The sequence below is a fragment of the Triturus cristatus genome, chromosome 1_1 (assembly GCF_964204655.1).
Source record: "Triturus cristatus chromosome 1_1, aTriCri1.1, whole genome shotgun sequence".
NCBI classification, from domain to species: domain Eukaryota; kingdom Metazoa; phylum Chordata; class Amphibia; order Caudata; family Salamandridae; genus Triturus; species Triturus cristatus.
In genome coordinates this window covers 1,139,195,005-1,139,216,429 of record NC_140579.1, presented here as the reverse complement: position 1 = coordinate 1,139,216,429, position 21,425 = coordinate 1,139,195,005, and the positions used below count along the sequence as shown (strand labels likewise).

The window sequence follows — 21,425 nt, the reverse complement described above, 5'->3', positions numbered from 1 at the left end:
GACATCGCCTGGTACCCACCTGGTGCCACGCTGGTCACTGGCTAGTGACTGTGAACACTGTCCCCTCTGCTTACAGGTCTTCAACATCTCCGATCCACTCTTGGATCCACTGCATCTCTCCCGGACCGACCGCCTGCAGCATCTTTGTCTTCAAGCTCCACGGAACAGATAGAAGAAACCCGACGCACTTCGAGGCCTATGCACCCGCTTCCTGTGGGTGAGGTAAAGCTGGCACACCTGTGCCCAAGTGTAGTAATACATCTCTAGTGCCTGTGTTCCAAATCTTAAGTTCCTAGGTCATCCGGAAGATTCCTTTTGCAGTAACTTTGTACTTTTTACGCACCCATTGAAACCTATGGGAGCACGCGTGTGACTATTTGCTCTGCACACGCCACCCGTGGACCTCCTGGTCACTAACTGACGTTAGCTCCTTGTAGGCCCAGCGATTCTAGAGGCCCTAGGCCTTTTCCCTTTTCTGTTCGTGGTACTTATACCACTATTTTAGTATATGGTTTGAGTGGCCACCAGGGCCTACCCATATAAAGTGCAACTTCTGTGTATTCTGTGATAATCTTGTTTGACGATTTGTGCTCCTGTGCTCATAAAGAGACTAGGGGTAACTTTGATAAATAAATACACATATATTTTGAATATATATCTGTGTGGTGTCCTTTCATTGGTATAAAAGGGGGTTGCATTTGGTAAAACAGCTTGCTTAACACGCTTCACGAGTTTAGCCTCAAAGACTGCTTAGCCTACGCTACCACTAGGGCAGCTAGTCCGAAAAGGTTGACTTACAACCACACCATAAGGGTTGCTTGGCATGGTACAAGGTGATCACTTTAACTAGTGAGCATCATATACCAGGCCAACTTCTCACATTGGTGAGCAGCGGTTGGATTTGAGCTTGCTGTGTTTTACCATTGTAATCTCTTGGTTACCAATTGAAAGATCACATAGGTACCTGTAGGTACATATAAAACAAGATTAGATATACTTAAGTTCTACTGAACTTAGTTGTTGTAGAGCAAAGGGAGTAGCACACCCTGACTACAACTACTAGATAGGTTTAGTAGGTAAACCCAAGTGTAGGTAGATTGCAACACATCCACCCACACTTAAGAGCAATGGCCGGGGCAGAGGGGTCCACTGTACCCATCTCTGTCGAGAGTGACCCCCAGAGGGCACCAACCAGCTTTGCTACCCTTAATCAGAATGAGCTCAGGCATTTGGCAACTCTTAGAGGCCTTAAACAGCCCAAGAACCCAAACTCTGCTGAGCTCAGAGAGCTCTTACAGAATGATGAGAATCAGAGAGCACTCAAGAAAGCTTCCCAGTTAGCCCCCTTAGGGACAGGAACAGGAGGCCCCCCTTCTGAAGATGCCACTGAAGTACCCCTTCCCAATAGTCACCCCTTAGATGGGATGCCTACCACAGAGGAAGAAAGTGATGGGGATACAGATGTGAGTGGGGATGAAGGGAGAACTAGCCCAGTGCCAAGTGTTATACTTGGCCCAGCTAAACTAAGGCTATTGGGGACTGACAGTGGGTTCACCCCATTGGATCTCCCCAGTGGACTTAACACAGGGCTTGGAAGGCAAAGGAATCGCTCAGGTGACTCCAATGCTTCCCATGGCTCTAGAGGCTCTCAAGGTCACTCCAGAAGGAGACTGACCACCCCTCAGAGGAGGGAACATGAGGCCAGAATGCAGGAAGCCCAGCTGAGGATCAGGAAGCAGGAGCTAGAAGTAGCCCTGATGGAAGAAAAACTGAGCAAGGCTAGGCAGCATAGAGAGAGTGGGTCTATACCCACTGGTGGCAGCAATGTCCCTAGGGACAAAGATAGGGTCTTTGACAATAGGAACCTGTCCAAGATTGTGCCCCCCTACAAAAGTGGGGATGACATCCACAAATGGATGACTGCTCTTGAGAGAGCCTGCAAAGTGCAGCAGGTTCCTGAAGACCAGTGGGCAGCAATCTTATGGCTCTCCTTTGAGGGGAGAGGCAGAGATAGACTCCTCACTGTTAGAGAAGAGGATGTCAGAAATTACAGAGTCCTGAAGAGTGTCCTAGTTGATGGGTTAGGCTTAACCACTGAACAGTACAGGTTAATGTTCAGAGACACCCAGAAGACACAGACTCAGGACTGGTCTGAATATGTGGAATGTGCCACTAAGGCTTTGGAGGGTTGGTTGCTGGGAAGTAAGGTGTCTGATTATACAGGATTGTACAATTTGATGATGAGAGAGCAGATTTTAAGTAATTGTCAAAACCAGCTTCTCCATCAACACCTGGTAGACTCAGATTTGACCTCTCCCCAAGAATTGGGAAAGAGGGCAGATAAATGGGTCAGGACCAGGATCAGGCCTAAAAACCAGGGTGGTGACCAAAAGAAAGATACCACCAAGCCTCAAGAGAAGGGTGGGGATAAAGAAAAAGAGAAACCTTCCTCAGGGCCCCAAAACTCCACACAGGGTGGTGGGTCCCAAGCTCCCTCCTCTACCACAGCTAAAAAGCCCTACTGCCATGAGTGTAAAACTCCTGGGCATTGGAAAACTGACAGCGGTTGCCCAAGGGCTAAAAACAAAACTGTTCCTCCAATTACTCCTGTCACACCACCTATTACTGTCAGCAGTAATCCCCCAGGTGGTGGGAGTGCCCCCAGAAATCTGGGTGGGTTTACTTGGGGAACACAGGGGGACCCTGGCTTAGCCAATTCCCCTACAGCAACCACTCTTGTCTGTGATGGTGGCATGGGGTTTGCCAACTTCACTGCCTGTCCCAACACTTTGGGTAGGTACAGACAGGAGCCCTACATCAATGGTACAAAAGCTGAGGCCTACAGAGACACTGGGGCTAGCATCACAATGGTGGCCCATTGGCTAGTTCCCTCTGAGCAGCTTTTGCCCGGTTTCTCCTACCAGGTGACTAACATTGATGGCAAACAGAACAGTCATCCCATGGCAGAGGTATGTCTCAGCTGGGGAGGGGTCACTGGCCCTAAAAGGGTAGCAGTGTCCCCAACCTTGCCTGTAGACTGCTTACTGGGGAATGACTTAGAACTCTCAGCTTGGGCTGGAGTTGAACAAGACACCCATTCTAAAATGGTAGGCCTTTCACAAAAGGGTAGGGGGGTTGTGCCATTCACAACCCCTGTCCAAATAGATTTCCTCCCTGAAAAGGTTGGAAGGGCAGTGGTAGCCACAGCCCAGGCACAGACAGACTTCCCTGTAGGGACTGGCAGAGCTGTGACAGTCCCAGCTCAAACACAAACTGAGTGCCCCCCTGAAAAGGTTGGCAAGGCTGTAATGGTCTCAGCCTATACTCAGACTGACATAGGTGTAGTGAAGCCTGAAACAATGGATCACTCCACACAAACTGAGAGTAGTGGGGAGGAAGAAAAGTCTCCCTCTCCCCAGACATTAGGAAAAGGTCAGCCTCCTCAGGGATCTGACCTCACCCCTTGTGAAGGAACTGCCCCAGAGGTAGCCAGGCCTGGCCTGGCAGAGCCTCTGATGTCAGTGGCCCCTTCCAAGGTGGGATCCAGTCTGGTGCAGGTAGCCTGCCTCTCTCTACCCTGCCTCAGTCAGCCCAGGGCTGCAGAGGTCAGGGAGGCCAGTGGACCCCCAGAGGGCCCCTGTCCACAAGAACCCCCCCATCAAAAGAATGAGGATTGCCTGGCTAGTAGCCCTAGTCAGGTGATGGGTAAAAACATTCCTGAGGGATCTCCTTTACAGGTAGTTAGGGACCTCCCCCAGGGGGATTCTGTTGGGCACAGGCAAACATGGGACCTTAGGGCCCCAAACCTGACCTGTCCCTCCAGTAAGCCCACAAAAGGGACCCAGCCTCCAGCTTTAGGTAGCCAGAGGCTGACCCTGAGAGCACAGTGCAACTCAGTTAAAGAAAGAAAGGCATCCATGGTGGAGGATGATTGGAGGAAGCTGAGGCCTCACTTTGAGGACACTCACTTCAGTACTCCATCTCAACACCAGCCTTTTACTTTGCCAAGACACACCACAGGTAGAGATTCCCTATGGTGGAGACCCTCTGATACCCTTAGGGTGAGGGATTGCTTAGTGGACCATGAGACAGGGGGTAACCATGCCAGTGCTGGTTCCTCCTTATATGGCCACTTGGGCAATATAGGCTTACCTGGTCAAGGTCAGCCTTATCTCCCTTCGTTTGGGGGGGGGTTGTGTAGGAAGGTGGATATCTGACTATGGTTACCCCCAAATTTTTGCCTAGTGTCTAGCTGGTTTTTCGACTTAGTTGGCCTGAGATCCTGCCATTCAGGCTCTCAGGCTATCTGCTCTCTCTGTAAAATGGACTCCATGTACCCTAGGTACATACCCAATTGGTTGGATCACCCTGTCAGCCCCTGTACCAGTGTACACTAGGTACCCAGGGCATTGGTGTATCCAAGGCCTGCCAGGGGCTGAAGCATGTATTATGCCACCCCAGGCTTGGCCTAACAATCTGACACAACTGGCTGATCACTCAGCTGGGGTAAGTTGGTGTAATCACCTCTTACTTAGGTGTAGTATACCTATACCTAAACTTAAATGGGACACCTGGTAACCTATAAGTCACTCCTATGGCAGGCCTTAACAATCCTGAAGGCAGAGTGCTTGGTTCCATGTGAGATGGTGCTCTGGCATGAGCTGAGCCTGTCTGCAGTGGTCGGAACAACTTCCTTCTACTGTTTCCAGATATCGTCATACCATATACTCTTAAGTGCATTATGAACCTCGCGGTTAAATGCTATCTTTGGTTTGGCTTTATCAAAACATGTCGAGTAAGGTGTCATACGAATTGGAATACTAACCCCTCGCCAATTCTGGCGACGGGGTTAGCATTCCACCCTTCTAGAGGGACACGACATGTACAGTGCCTGAAACCCGGGTAAAATCAGACATAGCCTCAGCTCCACAAAATGGATGCTGCCACCACAGACACAAGTCTGCCCTCCTGCTGCTGGGAGTCCTTCCAGCTTGGGAGGTGTGGACAAAGGGTTTCCTGCCAGGGGAGGTGCGTGCACCACCCCAGACAGGATTTTGTGTATTGGTCAGGTAGGGCTTGAAAGAAACCAGACATGCCTGTGGCTCACAAGGAGCCTCGGTGCATATGCCAGTTCAAACCGGTCCTGGGGCACACCAGTCCCGGGCCTGGGGCGAGCTGGACAAAGGATTGGGGGTGTAACCACCCCCCTTCCTGGTCCCACCCTTAGGGAGGGACCTAGCAGGTAGTCCGGCCCCTAGAATCCGCTTAAAGGTAGGAGCTGTGTCCTAAGACTTCAGACATCCTGGAATCAACTTGAAACTAAGAAGAAGACGGGAACTTCGACATTCTGCTGCACAGAAGACTGAAGAAAATCTCCCCTGTGGTCAGGGAGTGACCACCTTGCTAACGCAAGCACCATCCAGCGAATCAACGTCTGCTTTGCCGCCGCCTCCCGCCGGAGCCCGAGCCCAGAGACTGACAAGACCTGGACCTCCAGACCTCTCACCGCCCGATCCACAGTCCCTGAAAAGAGGAGACCCGTGGAGGCACCGAGACACGTGGAGCCAGCCATCTTGGAACGACTACGACAAGCTGACCAGTGCAACAACCGAGGCTCCCTCCAAGTTGTGCTTTGGGTCCTGAGAAGCCCAACCCTCGAGCAGCATCTGCACCAAAGGTGAGCCCTCCAGCATCTCCACGATCTGCGTGGGGCCCTTCTGCATTTTGCCACTCGACGCGCCTAACCGGTTGCTGGCCCGCTGGCTAGTGGCCATCTTGGCGACGAAATCTACGACAAACACCGCTGGTCTGGTTGCTCCAGACTGGCCCTTGCTCCCCTCCAAAGGAGCAATCCCTCTGACCTTGCTGGTCAGAACCAACAGCTGATTTCCGAATCCTCCTGCAATTGCTTTTGCCAAGGCTTGGTTGCTTCGATCAAGTCGCCGACACCGCCGACAGCGAGAGCCTGCGTGGGACAGCTCGTGAGCCGACTCCTGGACGTCGTCGACCTTCAGGGACCACGTGGCTGCGGAGACAAGCTACCCCTCATCACCTGTTTGCACCCGACATCGCCTGGTACCCACCTGGTGCCACGCTGGTCACTGGCTAGTGACTGTGAACACTGTCCCCTCTGCTTACAGGTCTTCAACATCTCCGATCCACTCTTGGATCCACTGCATCTCTCCCGGACCGACCGCCTGCAGCATCTTTGTCTTCAAGCTCCACGGAACAGATAGAAGAAACCCGACGCACTTCGAGGCCTATGCACCCGCTTCCTGTGGGTGAGGTAAAGCTGGCACACCTGTGCCCAAGTGTAGTAATACATCTCTAGTGCCTGTGTTCCAAATCTTAAGTTCCTAGGTCATCCGGAAGATTCCTTTTGCAGTAACTTTGTACTTTTTACGCACCCATTGAAACCTATGGGAGCACGCGTGTGACTATTTGCTCTGCACACGCCACCCGTGGACCTCCTGGTCACTAACTGACGTTAGCTCCTTGTAGGCCCAGCGATTCTAGAGGCCCTAGGCCTTTTCCCTTTTCTGTTCGTGGTACTTATACCACTATTTTAGTATATGGTTTGAGTGGCCACCAGGGCCTACCCATATAAAGTGCAACTTCTGTGTATTCTGTGATAATCTTGTTTGACGATTTGTGCTCCTGTGCTCATAAAGAGACTAGGGGTAACTTTGATAAATAAATACACATATATTTTGAATATATATCTGTGTGGTGTCCTTTCATTGGTATAAAAGGGGGTTGCATTTGGTAAAACAGCTTGCTTAACACGCTTCACGAGTTTAGCCTCAAAGACTGCTTAGCCTACGCTACCACTAGGGCAGCTAGTCCGAAAAGGTTGACTTACAACCACACCATAAGGGTTGCTTGGCATGGTACAAGGTGATCACTTTAACTAGTGAGCATCATATACCAGGCCAACTTCTCACACCGAGTGTGACGGGTATGCTCAGACGTAATTCCCGTGCTCTCCATGCCACTGGAATCAAGCTATCCTGGCTGAAGAGGGGTGAAATCTCGAAACCGGTCCTAGGATGCTTGTTTCCAGTCCAAGGAGGACCTGGCCGGGCAGTTCGGGCTGGACTGTTCCCACTGGGCACAGGGTCAAGACTGATTTGCATATGGCTGGGTCCAAACTGGAAATGCATGGTGAGCAAACAAACGATGGATTTAGGCTCAGATCTCTGTACTCGGGTGAATGTATGACATTGTTCTGCATTCTGTCCATCAATAGTTCTTTTTGCATTTGTCACCCCGAGTGGGACGTGTATGCTCAGACTTGAGTCCCGTGCTCTCCATGCCACTGGAATCAAGCTATCTTGGTTGAAGAGGGATGAAACCCCGAAACCGGTCCTAGGATGCTTGTTTCATGTCCAGGGAGAACCTGGCCTGGCAGTTCGGGCTGAACTGTTCATATTGGGCACAGAGTCAAGACAGATTTGCATATGGCTGGGTCCAAACTGGAATGGCATGGTAAAGAAAAAAACAATGGATTAAGGCCCAGATCTCTGTACTGGGGTGAATGTATGACATTCTTCTGCATTCTGTCCATCAATAGTTCTTTTTGCATTTGTCTTCCCGAGTGTGACAGGTATGCTCAGACGTGAGTCCCGTGCTCTCCATGCCACTGGAATCAAGCTATACTGGCTGAAGAGGGGTGAAACCTCGAAACCGGTCCTAGGATGCTTGTTTCCAGTCTAGGGAGGACCTGGCCTGGCAGTTGCGGCTGGACTGTTCCCACTGGGCACAGGGTCAAGACTGATTTGCATATGGCTGGGTCCAAACTGGAATGGCATGGTGAGCAAACAATGGATTTAGGCCCAGATCTGTGTACAGGGGTGAAAATATGACATTGTTCTGCATTCTGTCCAGCATTAGTTCTTTTTGCATTTGTCACCCTAAGTGGGATGGGTATGCTCAGACGTGAGTCCCGTGCTCTCCATGCCACTGGAATCAAGCTTTCCTGGCTGAAGAGGGGTGAAACCCCGAAACCATTCCTAGGATGCTTGTTTCCAGTCGAGGGAGGACCTGGCCTCGCAGTTTTGGCTGGACTGTTCCCACTGGGCACAGGGTCAAGACTGATTTGCATATGGCTGGGTCCAAACTGGAATGGCATGGTGAGCAAACAAACGATGGATTTAGGCTCAGATCTCTGTACTGGGGTGAATGTATGACATTGTTCTGCATTCTGTCCATCAATAGTTCTTTTTGCATTTGTCTCCCCGAGTGGGACGGGTATGCTCAGACGTAAGTCCCGTGCTCTCCATGCCACTGGAATCAAGCTATCCTGGCTGAAGAGGGGTGAACCCCCGAAACCGGTCCTAGAATGCTTGTTTCCAGTCCAGCACGGACCTAGCCTGGCAGTTCAGGCTGGACTGTTCCCATTGGGCACAGGGTCAAGACTGATTTGCATATGGCTGGGTCCCAAGTGGAATGGCATGGTGAGCAAACAAACGATGGATTTAGGCCCAGATCTCTGTACTGGGGTGAATGTATGACATTGTTCTGCATTCTCTCCATCAATAGTTCCTTTTGCATTTATCACCACGAGTGGAACGGGTATGCTCAGATGTGAGTCCAGTGCTCTCTATGCCACTGGAATCAAGCTATCCTGGCTGAAGAGGGGTAAAACCCCGATACAGGTCCTATAATGCTTGTTTCCAGTCCAGGGAGGACCTGGCCTGGCAGTTTGGGCAAGACTGTCACTTTTTGGCACAGGGTCAAGACTGATTTGCATCTGGCTGGGTACAAACTGGAATGGCATGGTGAGCAAACAAACGATGGATGTAGGCCCAGATCTCTGTACTAGGGTGAATGTATGACATTGTTCTGCATTCTCTCCATCAATAGTTCCTTTTGCATTTATCACCACGAGTGGAACGGGTATGCTCAGATGTGAGTCCAGTGCTCTCTATGCCACTGGAATCAAGCTATCCTGGCTGAAGAGGGGTTAAACCCAGAAACCGGTCCTTGGATGCTTGTTTCCAGTCCAGGGAGGGCCTGGAAGTTCGGGCTGGATTGTTCCCATTGGGCACAGGGTCAAGACTGATGTGCATATGGCTGGGTCCAAACTGGAACGGCATGGTGAGCAAACAAATGATGGATTTAGGCTCAGATCTCTGTACTGGGGTGAATGTATGACATTGTTCAACATTCTGTCCATCAATAGTTATTTTTGCATTTGTCACCCGAGTGGGACGGGTATGCTCAGACGTGAGTCCAGTGCTCTCCATGCCACTGGAATCAAGTATCTGGCTGAAGAGGGGTGAAACCCCAAAACCGGTCCTTGGATGCTTGTTTCCAGTCCAGGGAGCACCTGGCCTGGGAGTTCGGGCTGGTCTGTTCCCATTGGGCACAGGGTCAAGACTGATTTGCATATGGCTGGGTCCAAACTGGAATGGCATGGTGAGCAAACAAACGATGGATTTAGGCCCAGATCGCTGTACTGGGTTGAATGTATGACATTGTTCTGCATTCTGTTCATCAATAGTTCTTTTTGCATTTGTCATCCCGAGTGGGACGTGTATGCTCAGACTTGAGTCCCGTGCTCTCCATGCCACTGGAATCAAGCTATCCTGGTTGAAGAGGGGTGAAACCCCGAAACCGGTCCTAGGATGCTTGTTTCCTGTCCAGGGAGGACCTGGCCTGGCAGTTCGGGCTGAACTGTTCCTATTGGGCACAGTGTCAAGACAGATTTGCATATGGCTGGGTCCAAACTGGAATGGCATGGTGAGCAAACAATGGATTTAGGCCCAGATCTGTGTACAGGGGTGAATATATGACATTGTTCTGCATTCTGTCCAGCATTAGTTCTTTTTGCATTTGTCACCCTAAGTGGGATGGGTATGCTCAGACGTGAGTCCCGTGCTCTCCATGCCACTGGAATCAACCTTTCCTGGCTGAAGAGGGGTGAAACCCCGAAACCATTCCTAGGATGCTTGTTTACAGTCGAGGGAGGACCTGGCCTCGCAGTTTGGGCTGGACTGTTCCTATTGGGCACAGGGTCAAGACTGATTTGCCAATGGCTGGGTCCAAACTGGAATGGCATGGTGAGCAAAAAAACTATGGATTTAGGCCCAGATCTCTGCACTGGGGTGAATGTATGACATTGTTCTGCATTCTGTCCATCAATAGTCCTTTTTGCATTTGTCACCCCGAGTGGGACGGGTGTGCTCAGATGTGAGTCCCGTGCTCTCCATGCCACTGGAATCAAGCTATCCTGGCTGAAGAGGGGTGAAAACCCGAAACCGGTCCTTGGATGCTTGTTTCCAGTCCAGGGAGGACCTGGCCTGGAAGTTCGGGCTGGATTGTTCCCATTGGGCACAGGGTCAAGACTGATGTGCATATGGCTGGGTCCAAACTGGAATGGCATGGTGAGCAAACAAATGATGGATTTAGGCCCAGATCTCTGTACTGGGGTGAATGTATGACATTGTTCAGCATTCTGTCCATCAATAGTTATTTTTGCATTTGTCACCCCGAGTGGGACGGGTATGCTCAGACGTGAGTCCCGTGCCCTCCTTGCCACTGGAATCAAGCTATCCTGGCTGAAGAGGGGTGAAACCCCAAAACCGGTCCTAGAATGCTTGTTTCCAGTCCAGGGAGTACCTGGCCTGGAGGTTCGGGCTTGACTGTTCCCATTGGGCACAGGGTCAAGACTGATTTGCATATGGCTGGATCCAAACTGGAATGGCATGGTGAGCAAACAAACAATGGATTTAGGCCCAGATCTCTGTACTGGGGTGAATGTATGACATTGTTCTGCATTCTGTCCATCAATACTTCTTTTTGCATTTGTCACCCCGAGTGGGACGGGTATGCTCAGACGTGAGTCCCATGCTCTCCATGACGCTGGAATCAAGCTGTTCTGGCTGAAGAGGGGTGAAACCCTGAAACCGGTCCTAGAATGCTTGTTTCCAGTCCAGGGAGGGCCTGGCAGTTCGGGCTGGACTGTTCCCATTGGGCACAGAGTCAAGACTGATTTGCTTATGGCTGGGTCCCAAGTGGAATGGCATGGTGAGCAAACAAACAATGGATTTAGGCCCAGATCTCTACTGGGTTGAATGTATGACATTGTTCTGCATTCTGTCCATCAATAGTTCTTTTTGCATTTGTCACCCCGAGTTAGACGTGTATGCTCAGACTTGAATCCCGTGCTCTCCATGCCACTGGAATCAAGCTATCTTGGTTAAAGATGGGTGAAACCCCGAAACCGGTCCTAGGATGCTTGTTTCCTGTCCAGGGAGGACCTGGACTGGCAGTTCGGGCTGAACTGTTCCTATTGGGCACAGTGTCAAGACAGATTTGCATATGGCTGGGTCCAAACTGGAATGGCATGGTAAAGAAAAAAACAATGGATTTAGGCCCAGATCTCTGTACTGGAGTGAATATATGACATTGTTCTGCATTCTGTCCATCAATAGTTCTTTTTGCATTTGTCTCCCCGAGTGTGACAGGTATGCTGAGACGTGAGTCCCGTGCTCTCCATGCCACTGGAATCAAGCTATACTGGCTGAAGAGGGATGAAATCGCGAAACCGGTCCTAGGATACTTGTTTCCAGTCTAGGGAGGACCTGGCCTGGCAGTTGGGGCTGGACTGTTCCCACTGGGCACAGGGTCAAGACTGATGTGCATATGGCTGGGTCCAAACTGGAATGGCATGGTGAGCAAACAATGGATTTAGGCCCAGATCTGTGTACAGGGGTGAATATATGACATTGTTCTGCATTCTGTCCAGCATTAGTTCTTTTTGCACTTGACACCCTAAGTGGGATGGGTATGCTCAGACGTGAGTCCCGTGCTCTCCATGCCACTGGAATCAAGCTATCCTGGCTGAAGAGGGGTGAAACCCCGAAACCGGTCCTAGAATGCTTGTTTCCAGTCCAGCAAGGACCTAGCCTGGCAGTTCAGGCTGGACTGTTCCCATTGGGCACAGGCTCAAGACTGATTTGCATATGGCTGGGTCCCAAGTGGAATGGCATGGTGAGCAAACAAACGATGGATTTAGGCCCAGATCTCTGTACTGGGGTGAATGTATGACATTGTTCTGCATTCTGTCCCTCAATAGTTCTTTTTGCATTTGTCACCCCGAGTGTGACGTGTATGCTCAGATTTGAGTTCCGTGCTCTCCATGCCACTGGAATCAAGCTATCCTGGTTGAAGAGAGGTGAAACCATGAAACCGGTCCTAGGATGCTTGTTTTCTGTCCAGGTAGGACCTGGCCTGGCAGTTCGGGCTGAACTGTTCCTATTGGGCACAGTGTCAAGACAGATTTGCATATGGCTGGGTCCAAACTGGAATGGCATGGTAAAGAAAAAAACAATGGATTTAGACCCAGATCTCTGTACTGGGGTGAATGTATGACATTGTTCTGCATTCTGTCCATCAATAGTTCTTTTTGCATTTGTCACCCTAAGTGGAATGGGTATGCTCAGACGTGAGTCCTGTGCTCTCCATCCCACTGGAATCAAGCTTTCCTGGCTGAAGAGGGGTGAAACCTTGAAACCGGTCCTAGGATGCTTGTTTCCAGTCCAGGGAGTATCTGGCCTGGCAGTTCGGGCTGGACTGTTCCCATTGGGCACAGGGTCAAGACTGATTTGCATATGGCTGGGTCCCAACTGCAATGGCATGGTGAGCAAACAAACAATGGATTTAGGCCCAGATCTCTGTACTGGGTTGAATGTATGACATTGTTCTGCATTCTGTCCATCAATAGTTCTTTTTGCATTTGTCACCCCGAGTGGGACGTGTATGCTCAGACTTGAGTCCCGTGCTCTCCATGCCACTGGAGTCAAGCTATCCTGGTTGAAGAGGGCTGAAACCCCGAAACCGGTCCTAGGATGCTTGTTTCCAGTCCAGAGAGGACCTGGCCTGGCAGTTCGGGCTGAACTGTTCCTATTGGACACAGGGTCAAGACTGATTTGCATATGGCTGGGTCCAAACTGGAATGGCATGGTGAGAAAAAAAACAATGGATTTAGGCCCAGATCTCTGTACTGGGGTGAATGTATGACATTGTTCTGCATTCTGTCCATCAATAGTTCTTTTTGCATTTGTCTCCCCGAGTGTGACGGGTATGCTCAGACGTAAGTCCCGTGCTCTCCATGCCACTGGAATCAAGCTATCCTGGCTGCAGAGGGGTGAAACCTCAAAACCGGTCCTAGGATGCTTGTTTCCAGTCCAGGGAGGACCTGGCCGGGCAGTTGGGGCTGGACTGTTCCCACTGGGCACAGGGTCAAGACTGATTTGCATATGGCTGGGTCCAAACTGGAATGGCATGGTGAGCAAACAAATGATGGATTTCGGCCCAGATCTGTGTACAGGAGTGAATGTATAACATTGTTCTGCATTCTGTCCATCAATAGTTCTTTTTGCATTTGTCACCCCAAGTGGGAAGGGTATGCTCAGACGTGAGTCCCGTGCTCTCCATGCCACTGGAATCAAGCTTTCCTGGCTGAAGAGGGGTGAAACCTCGAAACCGGTCCTAGGATGCTTGTTTCCAGTCTAGGGAGGACCTGGCCTGGCAGTTGGGGCTGGACTGTTCCCACTGGGCACAGGGTCAAGACTGATTTGCATATGGCTGGATCCAAACTGGAATGGCATGGTGAGCAAACAATGGATTTAGGCCCAGATCTGTGTACAGGGGTGAATATATGACATTGTTCTGCATGCTGTCCAGCATTAGTTCTTTTTGCACTTGTCACCCTAAGTGGGATGGGTATGCTCAGACGTGAGTCCCGTGCTCTCCATGCCACTGGAATCAAGCTTTCCTTGCTGAAGAGGGGTGAAACCCCGAAACCATTCCTAGGATGCTTGTTTCCAGTCGAGGGAGGACCTGGCCTCGCAGTTTGGGTTGGACTGTTCCCACTGGGCACAGGGTCAAGACTGATTTGCATATGGCTGGGTCCAAACTGGAAAGGCATGGTGAGCAAACAAACGATGGATTTAGGCTCAGATCTCTGTACTGGGGTGAATGTATGACATTGTTCTGCATTCTGTCCATCAATAGTTCTTTTTGCATTTGTCACCACGAGTGGGACGGGTATGCTCAGACGTGAGTCCCGTGCTCTCCATGCCACTGGAATCAAGCTATCCTGGCTGAAGAGGGGTGAAACCCCGAAACCGGTCCTAGAATGCTTGTTTCCAGTCCAGCAAGGACCTAGCCTGGCAGTTCAGGCTGGACTGTTCCCATTGGGCACAGGGTCAAGACTGATTTGCATATGGCTGGGTCCCAAGTGGAATGGCATGGTGAGCAAACAAACGATGGATTTAGGCCCAGATCTCTGTACTGGGTTGAATGTATGACATTGTTCTGCATTCTGTCCATCAATAGTTCTTTTTGCATTTGTCACCCCGAGTGGGACGTGTATGCTCAGACTTGAGTCCCGTGCTCTCCATGCCACTGGAGTCAAGCTATCCTGGTTGAAGAGGGCTGAAACCCCGAAACCGGTCCTAGGATGCTTGTTTCCAGTCCAGAGAGGACCTGGCCTGGCAGTTCGGGCTGAACTGTTCCTATTGGACACAGGGTCAAGACTGATTTGCATATGGCTGGGTCCAAACTGGAATGGCATGGTGAGAAAAAAAACAATGGATTTAGGCCCAGATCTCTGTACTGGGGTGAATGTATGACATTGTTCTGCATTCTGTCCATCAATAGTTCTTTTTGCATTTGTCTCCCCGAGTGTGACGGGTATGCTCAGACGTAAGTCCCGTGCTCTCCATGCCACTGGAATCAAGCTATCCTGGCTGCAGAGGGGTGAAACCTCAAAACCGGTCCTAGGATGCTTGTTTCCAGTCCAGGGAGGACCTGGCTGGGCAGTTGGGGCTGGACTGTTCCCACTGGGCACAGGGTCAAGACTGATTTGCATATGGCTGGGTCCAAACTGGAATGGCATGGTGAGCAAACAAATGATGGATTTCGGCCCAGATCTGTGTACAGGAGTGAATGTATAACATTGTTCTGCATTCTGTCCATCAATAGTTCTTTTTGCATTTGTCACCCCAAGTGGGAAGGGTATGCTCAGACGTGAGTCCCGTGCTCTCCATGCCACTGGAATCAAGCTTTCCTGGCTGAAGAGGGGTGAAACCTCGAAACCGGTCCTAGGATGCTTGTTTCCAGTCTAGGGAGGACCTGGCCTGGCAGTTGGGGCTGGACTGTTCCCACTGGGCACAGGGTCAAGACTGATTTGCATATGGCTGGATCCAAACTGGAATGGCATGGTGAGCAAACAATGGATTTAGGCCCAGATCTGTGTACAGGGGTGAATATATGACATTGTTCTGCATGCTGTCCAGCATTAGTTCTTTTTGCACTTGTCACCCTAAGTGGGATGGGTATGCTCAGACGTGAGTCCCGTGCTCTCCATGCCACTGGAATCAAGCTTTCCTTGCTGAAGAGGGGTGAAACCCCGAAACCATTCCTAGGATGCTTGTTTCCAGTCGAGGGAGGACCTGGCCTCGCAGTTTGGGTTGGACTGTTCCCACTGGGCACAGGGTCAAGACTGATTTGCATATGGCTGGGTCCAAACTGGAAAGGCATGGTGAGCAAACAAACGATGGATTTAGGCTCAGATCTCTGTACTGGGGTGAATGTATGACATTGTTCTGCATTCTGTCCATCAATAGTTCTTTTTGCATTTGTCACCACGAGTGGGACGGGTATGCTCAGACGTGAGTCCCGTGCTCTCCATGCCACTGGAATCAAGCTATCCTGGCTGAAGAGGGGTGAAACCCCGAAACCGGTCCTAGAATGCTTGTTTCCAGTCCAGCAAGGACCTAGCCTGGCAGTTCAGGCTGGACTGTTCCCATTTTGCACAGGGTCAAGACTGATTTGCATATGGCTGGGTCCCAAGTGGAATGGCATGGTGAGCAAACAAACGATGGATTTAGGCCCAGATCTCTGTACTGGGTTGAATGTATGACATTGTTCTGCATTCTGTCCATCAATAGTTCATTTTGCATTTGTCACCCCGAGTGGGACGTGTATGCTCAGATTTGAGTCCCGTGCTCTCCATGCCACTGGAATCAAGCTATCCTGGTTGAAGAGGGGTGAAACCCCGAAACCGGTCCTAGGATGCTTGTTTCCTGTCCAGGGAGGACCTGGCCTGGCAGTTCGGGCTGAACTGTTCCTATTGGGCACAGTGTCAAGACAGATTTGCATATGGCTGGGTCCAAACTGGAATGGCATGGTAAAGAAAAAAACAATGGATTTAGGCCCAGATCTCTGTTCTGGGGTGAATGTATGACATTGTTCTGCATTCTGTCCATCAATAGTTCTTTTTGCATTTGTCTCCCCGAGTGTGACAGGTATGCTCAGACGTGAGTCCCGTGCTCTCCATGCCACTGTAATCAAGCTATACTGGCTGAAGAGGGGTGAAACCTCAAAACCGGTCCTAGGATGCTTGTTTCCAGTCTAGGGAGGACCTGGCCTGGCAGTTGGGGCTGGACTGTTCCCACTGGGCACAGGGTCAAGACTGATTTGCATATGGCTGGGTCCAAACTGGAATGGCATGGTGAGCAAACAATGGATTTAGGCCCAGATCTGTGTACAGGGGTGAATATATGACATTGTTCTGCATTCTGTCCAGCATTAGTTCTTTTTGCACTTGTCACCCTAAGTGGGATGGGTATGCTCAGACGTGAGTCCCGTGCTCTCCATGCCACTGGAATCAAGCTTTCCTGGCTGAAGAGGGGTGAAACCCCGAAACCATTCCTAGGATGCTTTTTTCCAGTCGAGGGAGGACCTGGCCTCGCAGTTTGGGCTGGACTGTTCCCACTGGGCACAGGGTCAAGACTGATTTGCATATGGCTGGGTCAAAACTGGAATGGCATGGTGAGCAAACAAACGATGGATTTAGGCTCAGATCTCTGTACTGGGGTGAATGTATGACATTGTTCTGCATTCTGTCCATCAATAGTTCTTTTTGCATTTCTCACCCCGAGGGGGACGTGTATGCTCAGACTTGAGTCCCGTGCTCTCCATGCCACTGGAGTCAAGCTATCCTGGTTGAAGAGGGCTGAAACCCCGAAACCGGTCCTAGGATGCTTGTTTCCAGTCCAGAGAGGACCTGGCCTGGCAGTTCGGGCTGAACTGTTCCTATTGGACACAGGGTCAAGACTGATTTGCATATGGCTGGGTCCAAACTGGAATGGCATGGTGAGAAAAAAACCAATGGATTTAGGCCCAGATCTCTGTACTGGGGTGAATGTATGACATTGTTCTGCATTCTGTCCATCAATAGTTCTTTTTTCATTTGTCTCCCCGAGTGTGACGGGTATGCTCAGACGTAATTCCCGTGCTCTCCATGCCACTGGAATCAAGCTATCCTGGCTGAAGAGGGGTGAAATCTCGAAACCGGTCCTAGGATGCTTGTTTCCAGTCCAGGGAGGACCTGGCCGGGCAGTTCGGGCTGGACTGTTCCCACTGGGCACAGGGTCAAGACTGATTTGCATATGGCTGGGTCCAAACTGGAAATGCATGGTGAGCAAACAAACGATGGATTTAGGCTCAGATCTCTGTACTCGGGTGAATGTATGACATTGTTCTGCATTCTGTCCATCAATAGTTCTTTTTGCATTTGTCACCCCGAGTGGGACGTGTATGCTCAGACTTGAGTCCCGTGCTCTCCATGCCACTGGAATCAAGCTATACTGGCTGAAGAGGGGTGAAACCTCGAAACCGGTCCTAGGATACTTGTTTCCAGTCTAGGGAGGACCTGGCCTGGCAGTTGGGGCTGGACTGTTCCCACTGGGCACAGGGTCAAGACTGATGTGCATATGGCTGGGTCCAAACTGGAATGGCATGGTGAGCAAACAATGGATTTAGGCCCAGATCTGTGTACAGGGGTGAATATATGACATTGTTCTGCATTCTGTCCAGCATTAGTTCTTTTTGCACTTGACACCCTAAGTGGGATGGGTATGCTCAGACGTGAGTCCCGTGCTCTCCATGCCACTGGAATCAAGCTATCCTGGCTGAAGAGGGGTGAAACCCCGAAACCGGTCCTAGAATGCTTGTTTCCAGTCCAGCAAGGACCTAGCCTGGCAGTTCAGGCTGGACTGTTCCCATTGGGCACAGGCTCAAGACTGATTTGCATATGGCTGGGTCCCAAGTGGAATGGCATGGTGAGCAAACAAACGATGGATTTAGGCCCAGATCTCTGTACTGGGGTGAATGTATGACATTGTTCTGCATTCTGTCCCTCAATAGTTCTTTTTGCATTTGTCACCCCGAGTGTGACGTGTATGCTCAGATTTGAGTTCCGTGCTCTCCATGCCACTGGAATCAAGCTATCCTGGTTGAAGAGAGGTGAAACCATGAAACCGGTCCTAGGATGCTTGTTTCCAGTCCAGGGAGTATCTGGCCTGGCAGTTCGGGCTGGACTGTTCCCATTGGGCACAGGGTCAAGACTGATTTGCATATGGCTGGGTCCCAACTGCAATGGCATGGTGAGCAAACAAACAATGGATTTAGGCCCAGATCTCTGTACTGGGTTGAATGTATGACATTGTTCTGCATTCTGTCCATCAATAGTTCTTTTTGCATTTGTCTCCCCGAGTGGGACGTGTATGCTCAGACTTGAGTCCCGTGCTCTCCATGCCACTGGAGTCAAGCTATCCTGGTTGAAGAGGGCTGAAACCCCGAAACCGGTCCTAGGATGCTTGTTTCCAGTCCAGAGAGGACCTGGCCTGGCAGTTCGGGCTGAACTGTTCCTATTGGACACAGGGTCAAGACTGATTTGCATATGGCTGGGTCGAAACTGGAATGGCATGGTGAGAAAAAAAACAATGGATTTAGGCCCAGATCTCTGTACTGGGGTGAATGTATGACATTGTTCTGCATTCTGTCCATCAATAGTTCTTTTTGCATTTGTCTCCCCGAGTGTGACGGGTATGCTCAGACGTAAGTCCCGTGCTCTCCATGCCACTGGAATCAAGCTATCCTGGCTGCAGAGGGGTGAAACCTCGAAACCGGTCCTAGGATGCTTGTTTCCAGTCCAGGGAGGACCTGGCCGGGCAGTTGGGGCTGGACTGTTCCCACTGGGCACAGGGTCAAGACTGATTTGCATATGGCTGGGTCCAAACTGGAATGGCATGGTGAGCAAACAAATGATGGATTTCGGCCCAGATCTGTGTACAGGAGTGAATGTATAACATTGTTCTGCATTCTGTCCATCAATAGTTCTTTTTGCATTTGTCACCCCAAGTGGGAAGGGTATGCTCAGACGTGAGTCCCGTGCTCTCCATGCCACTGGAATCAAGCTTTCCTGGCTGAAGAGGGGTGAAACCTCGAAACCGGTCCTAGGATGCTTGTTTCCAGTCTAGGGAGGACCTGGCCTGGCAGTTGGGGCTGGACTGTTCCCACTGGGCACAGGGTCAAGACTGATTTGCATATGGCTGGATCCAAACTGGAATGGCATGGTGAGCAAACAATGGATTTAGGCCCAGATCTGTGTACAGGGGTGAATATATGACATTGTTCTGCATTCTGTCCAGCATTAGTTCTTTTTGCACTTGTCACCCTAAGTGGGATGGGTATGCTCAGACGTGAGTCCCGTGCTCTCCATGCCACTGGAATCAAGCTTTCCTGGCTGAAGAGGGGTGAAACCCCGAAACCATTCCTAGGATGCTTGTTTCCAGTCGAGGGAGGACCTGGCCTCGCAGTTTGGGTTGGACTGTTCCCACTGGGCACAGGGTCAAGACTGATTTGCATATGGCTGGGTCCAAACTGGAATGGCATGGTGAGCAAACAAACGATGGATTTAGGCTCAGATCTCTGTACTGGGGTGAATGTATGACATTGTTCTGCATTCTGTCCATCAATAGTTCTTTTTGCATTTGTCACCCCGAGTGGGACGTGTATGCTCAGACTTGAGTCCCGTGCTCTCCATGCCACTGGAGTCAAGCTATCCTGGTTGAAGAGGGCTGAAACCCCGAAACCGGTCCTAGGATGCTTGTTTCCAGTCCAGAGAGGACCTGGCCTGGCAGTTCGGGCTGAACTGTTCCTATTGGACACAGGGTCAAGTCTGATTTGCATATGGCTGGGTCCAAACTGGAATGGCATGGTGAGAAAAAAAACAATGGATTTAGGCCCAGATCTCTGTACTGGGGTGAATGTATGACATTGTTCTGCATTCTGTCCATCAATAGTTCTTTTTGCATTTGTCTCCCCGAGTGTGACGGGTATGCTCAGACGTAAGTCCCGTGCTCTCCATGCCACTGGAATCAAGCTATGCTGGCTGCAGAGGGGTGAAACCTCGAAACCGGTCCTAGGATGCTTGTTTCCAGTCCAGGGAGGACCTGGCCGGGCAGTTGAGGCTGGACTGTTCCCACTGGGCACAGGGTCAAGACTGATTTGCATATGGCTGGGTCCAAACTGGAATGGCATGGTGAGCAAACAAATGATGGATTTCGGCCCAGATCTGTGTACAGGAGTGAATGTATAACATTGTTCTGCATTCTGTCCATCAATAGTTCTTTTTGCATTTGTCACCCCAAGTGGGAAGGGTATGCTCAGACGTGAGTCCCGTGCTCTCCATGCCACTGGAATCAAGCTTTCCTGGCTGAAGAGGGGTGAAACCTCGAAACCGGTCCTAGGATGCTTGTTTCCAGTCTAGGGAGGACCTGGCCTGGCAGTTGGGGCTGGACTGTTCCCACTGGGCACAGGGTCAAGACTGATTTGCATATGGCTGGATCCAAACTGGAATGGCATGGTGAGCAAACAATGGATTTAGGCCCAGATCTGTGTACAGGGGTGAATATATGACATTGTTCTGCATTCTGTCCAGCATTAGTTCTTTTTGCACTTGTCACCCCAAGTGGGATGGGTATGCTCAGACGTGAGTCCCGTGCTCTCCATGCCACTGGAATCAAGCTTTCCTGGCTGAAGAGGGGTGAAACCCCGAAACCATTCCTAGGATGCTTGTTTCCAGTCGAGGGAGGACCTGGCCTCGCAGTTTGGGTTGGACTGTTCCCACTGGGCACAGGGTCAAGACTGATTTGCATATGGCTGGGTCCAAACTGGAATGGCATGGTGAGCAAACAAACGATGGATTTAGGCTCAGATCTCTGTACTGGGGTGAATGTATGACATTGTTCTGCATTCTGTCCATCAATAGTTCTTTTTGCATTTGTCACCCCGAGTGGGACGGGTATGCTCAGACGTGAGTCCCGTGCTCTCCATGCCACTGGAATCAAGCTATCCTGGCTGAAGAGGGGTGAAACCCCGAAACCGGTCCTAGAATGCTTGTTTCCAGTCCAGCAAGGACCTAGCCTGGCAGTTCAGGCTGGACTGTTCCCATTGGGCACAGGGTCAAGACTGATTTGCATATGGCTGGGTCCCAAGTGGAATGGCATGGTGAGCAAACAAACGATGGATTTAGGCCCAGATCTCTGTACTGGGTTGAATGTATG

General features: G+C 50.6%; 1 protein-coding gene across 1 annotated transcript in view; it reads left to right on the top strand.

Moving 5' to 3' along the window:
* The window catches only part of LOC146871737 (uncharacterized), a 900,755-nt gene that overhangs the window by 863,535 nt on the left and 15,795 nt on the right, over positions 1 to 21,425 (top strand). Inside the window, exon 2 of the mRNA XM_085647997.1 lies at positions 834 to 2,478. Within this exon, the coding sequence (XP_085504123.1) occupies positions 1,128 to 2,478 (1,351 nt within the window). The 5' untranslated portion in view covers positions 834 to 1,127. The remainder of the gene's footprint in view (positions 1 to 833; positions 2,479 to 21,425) is intronic.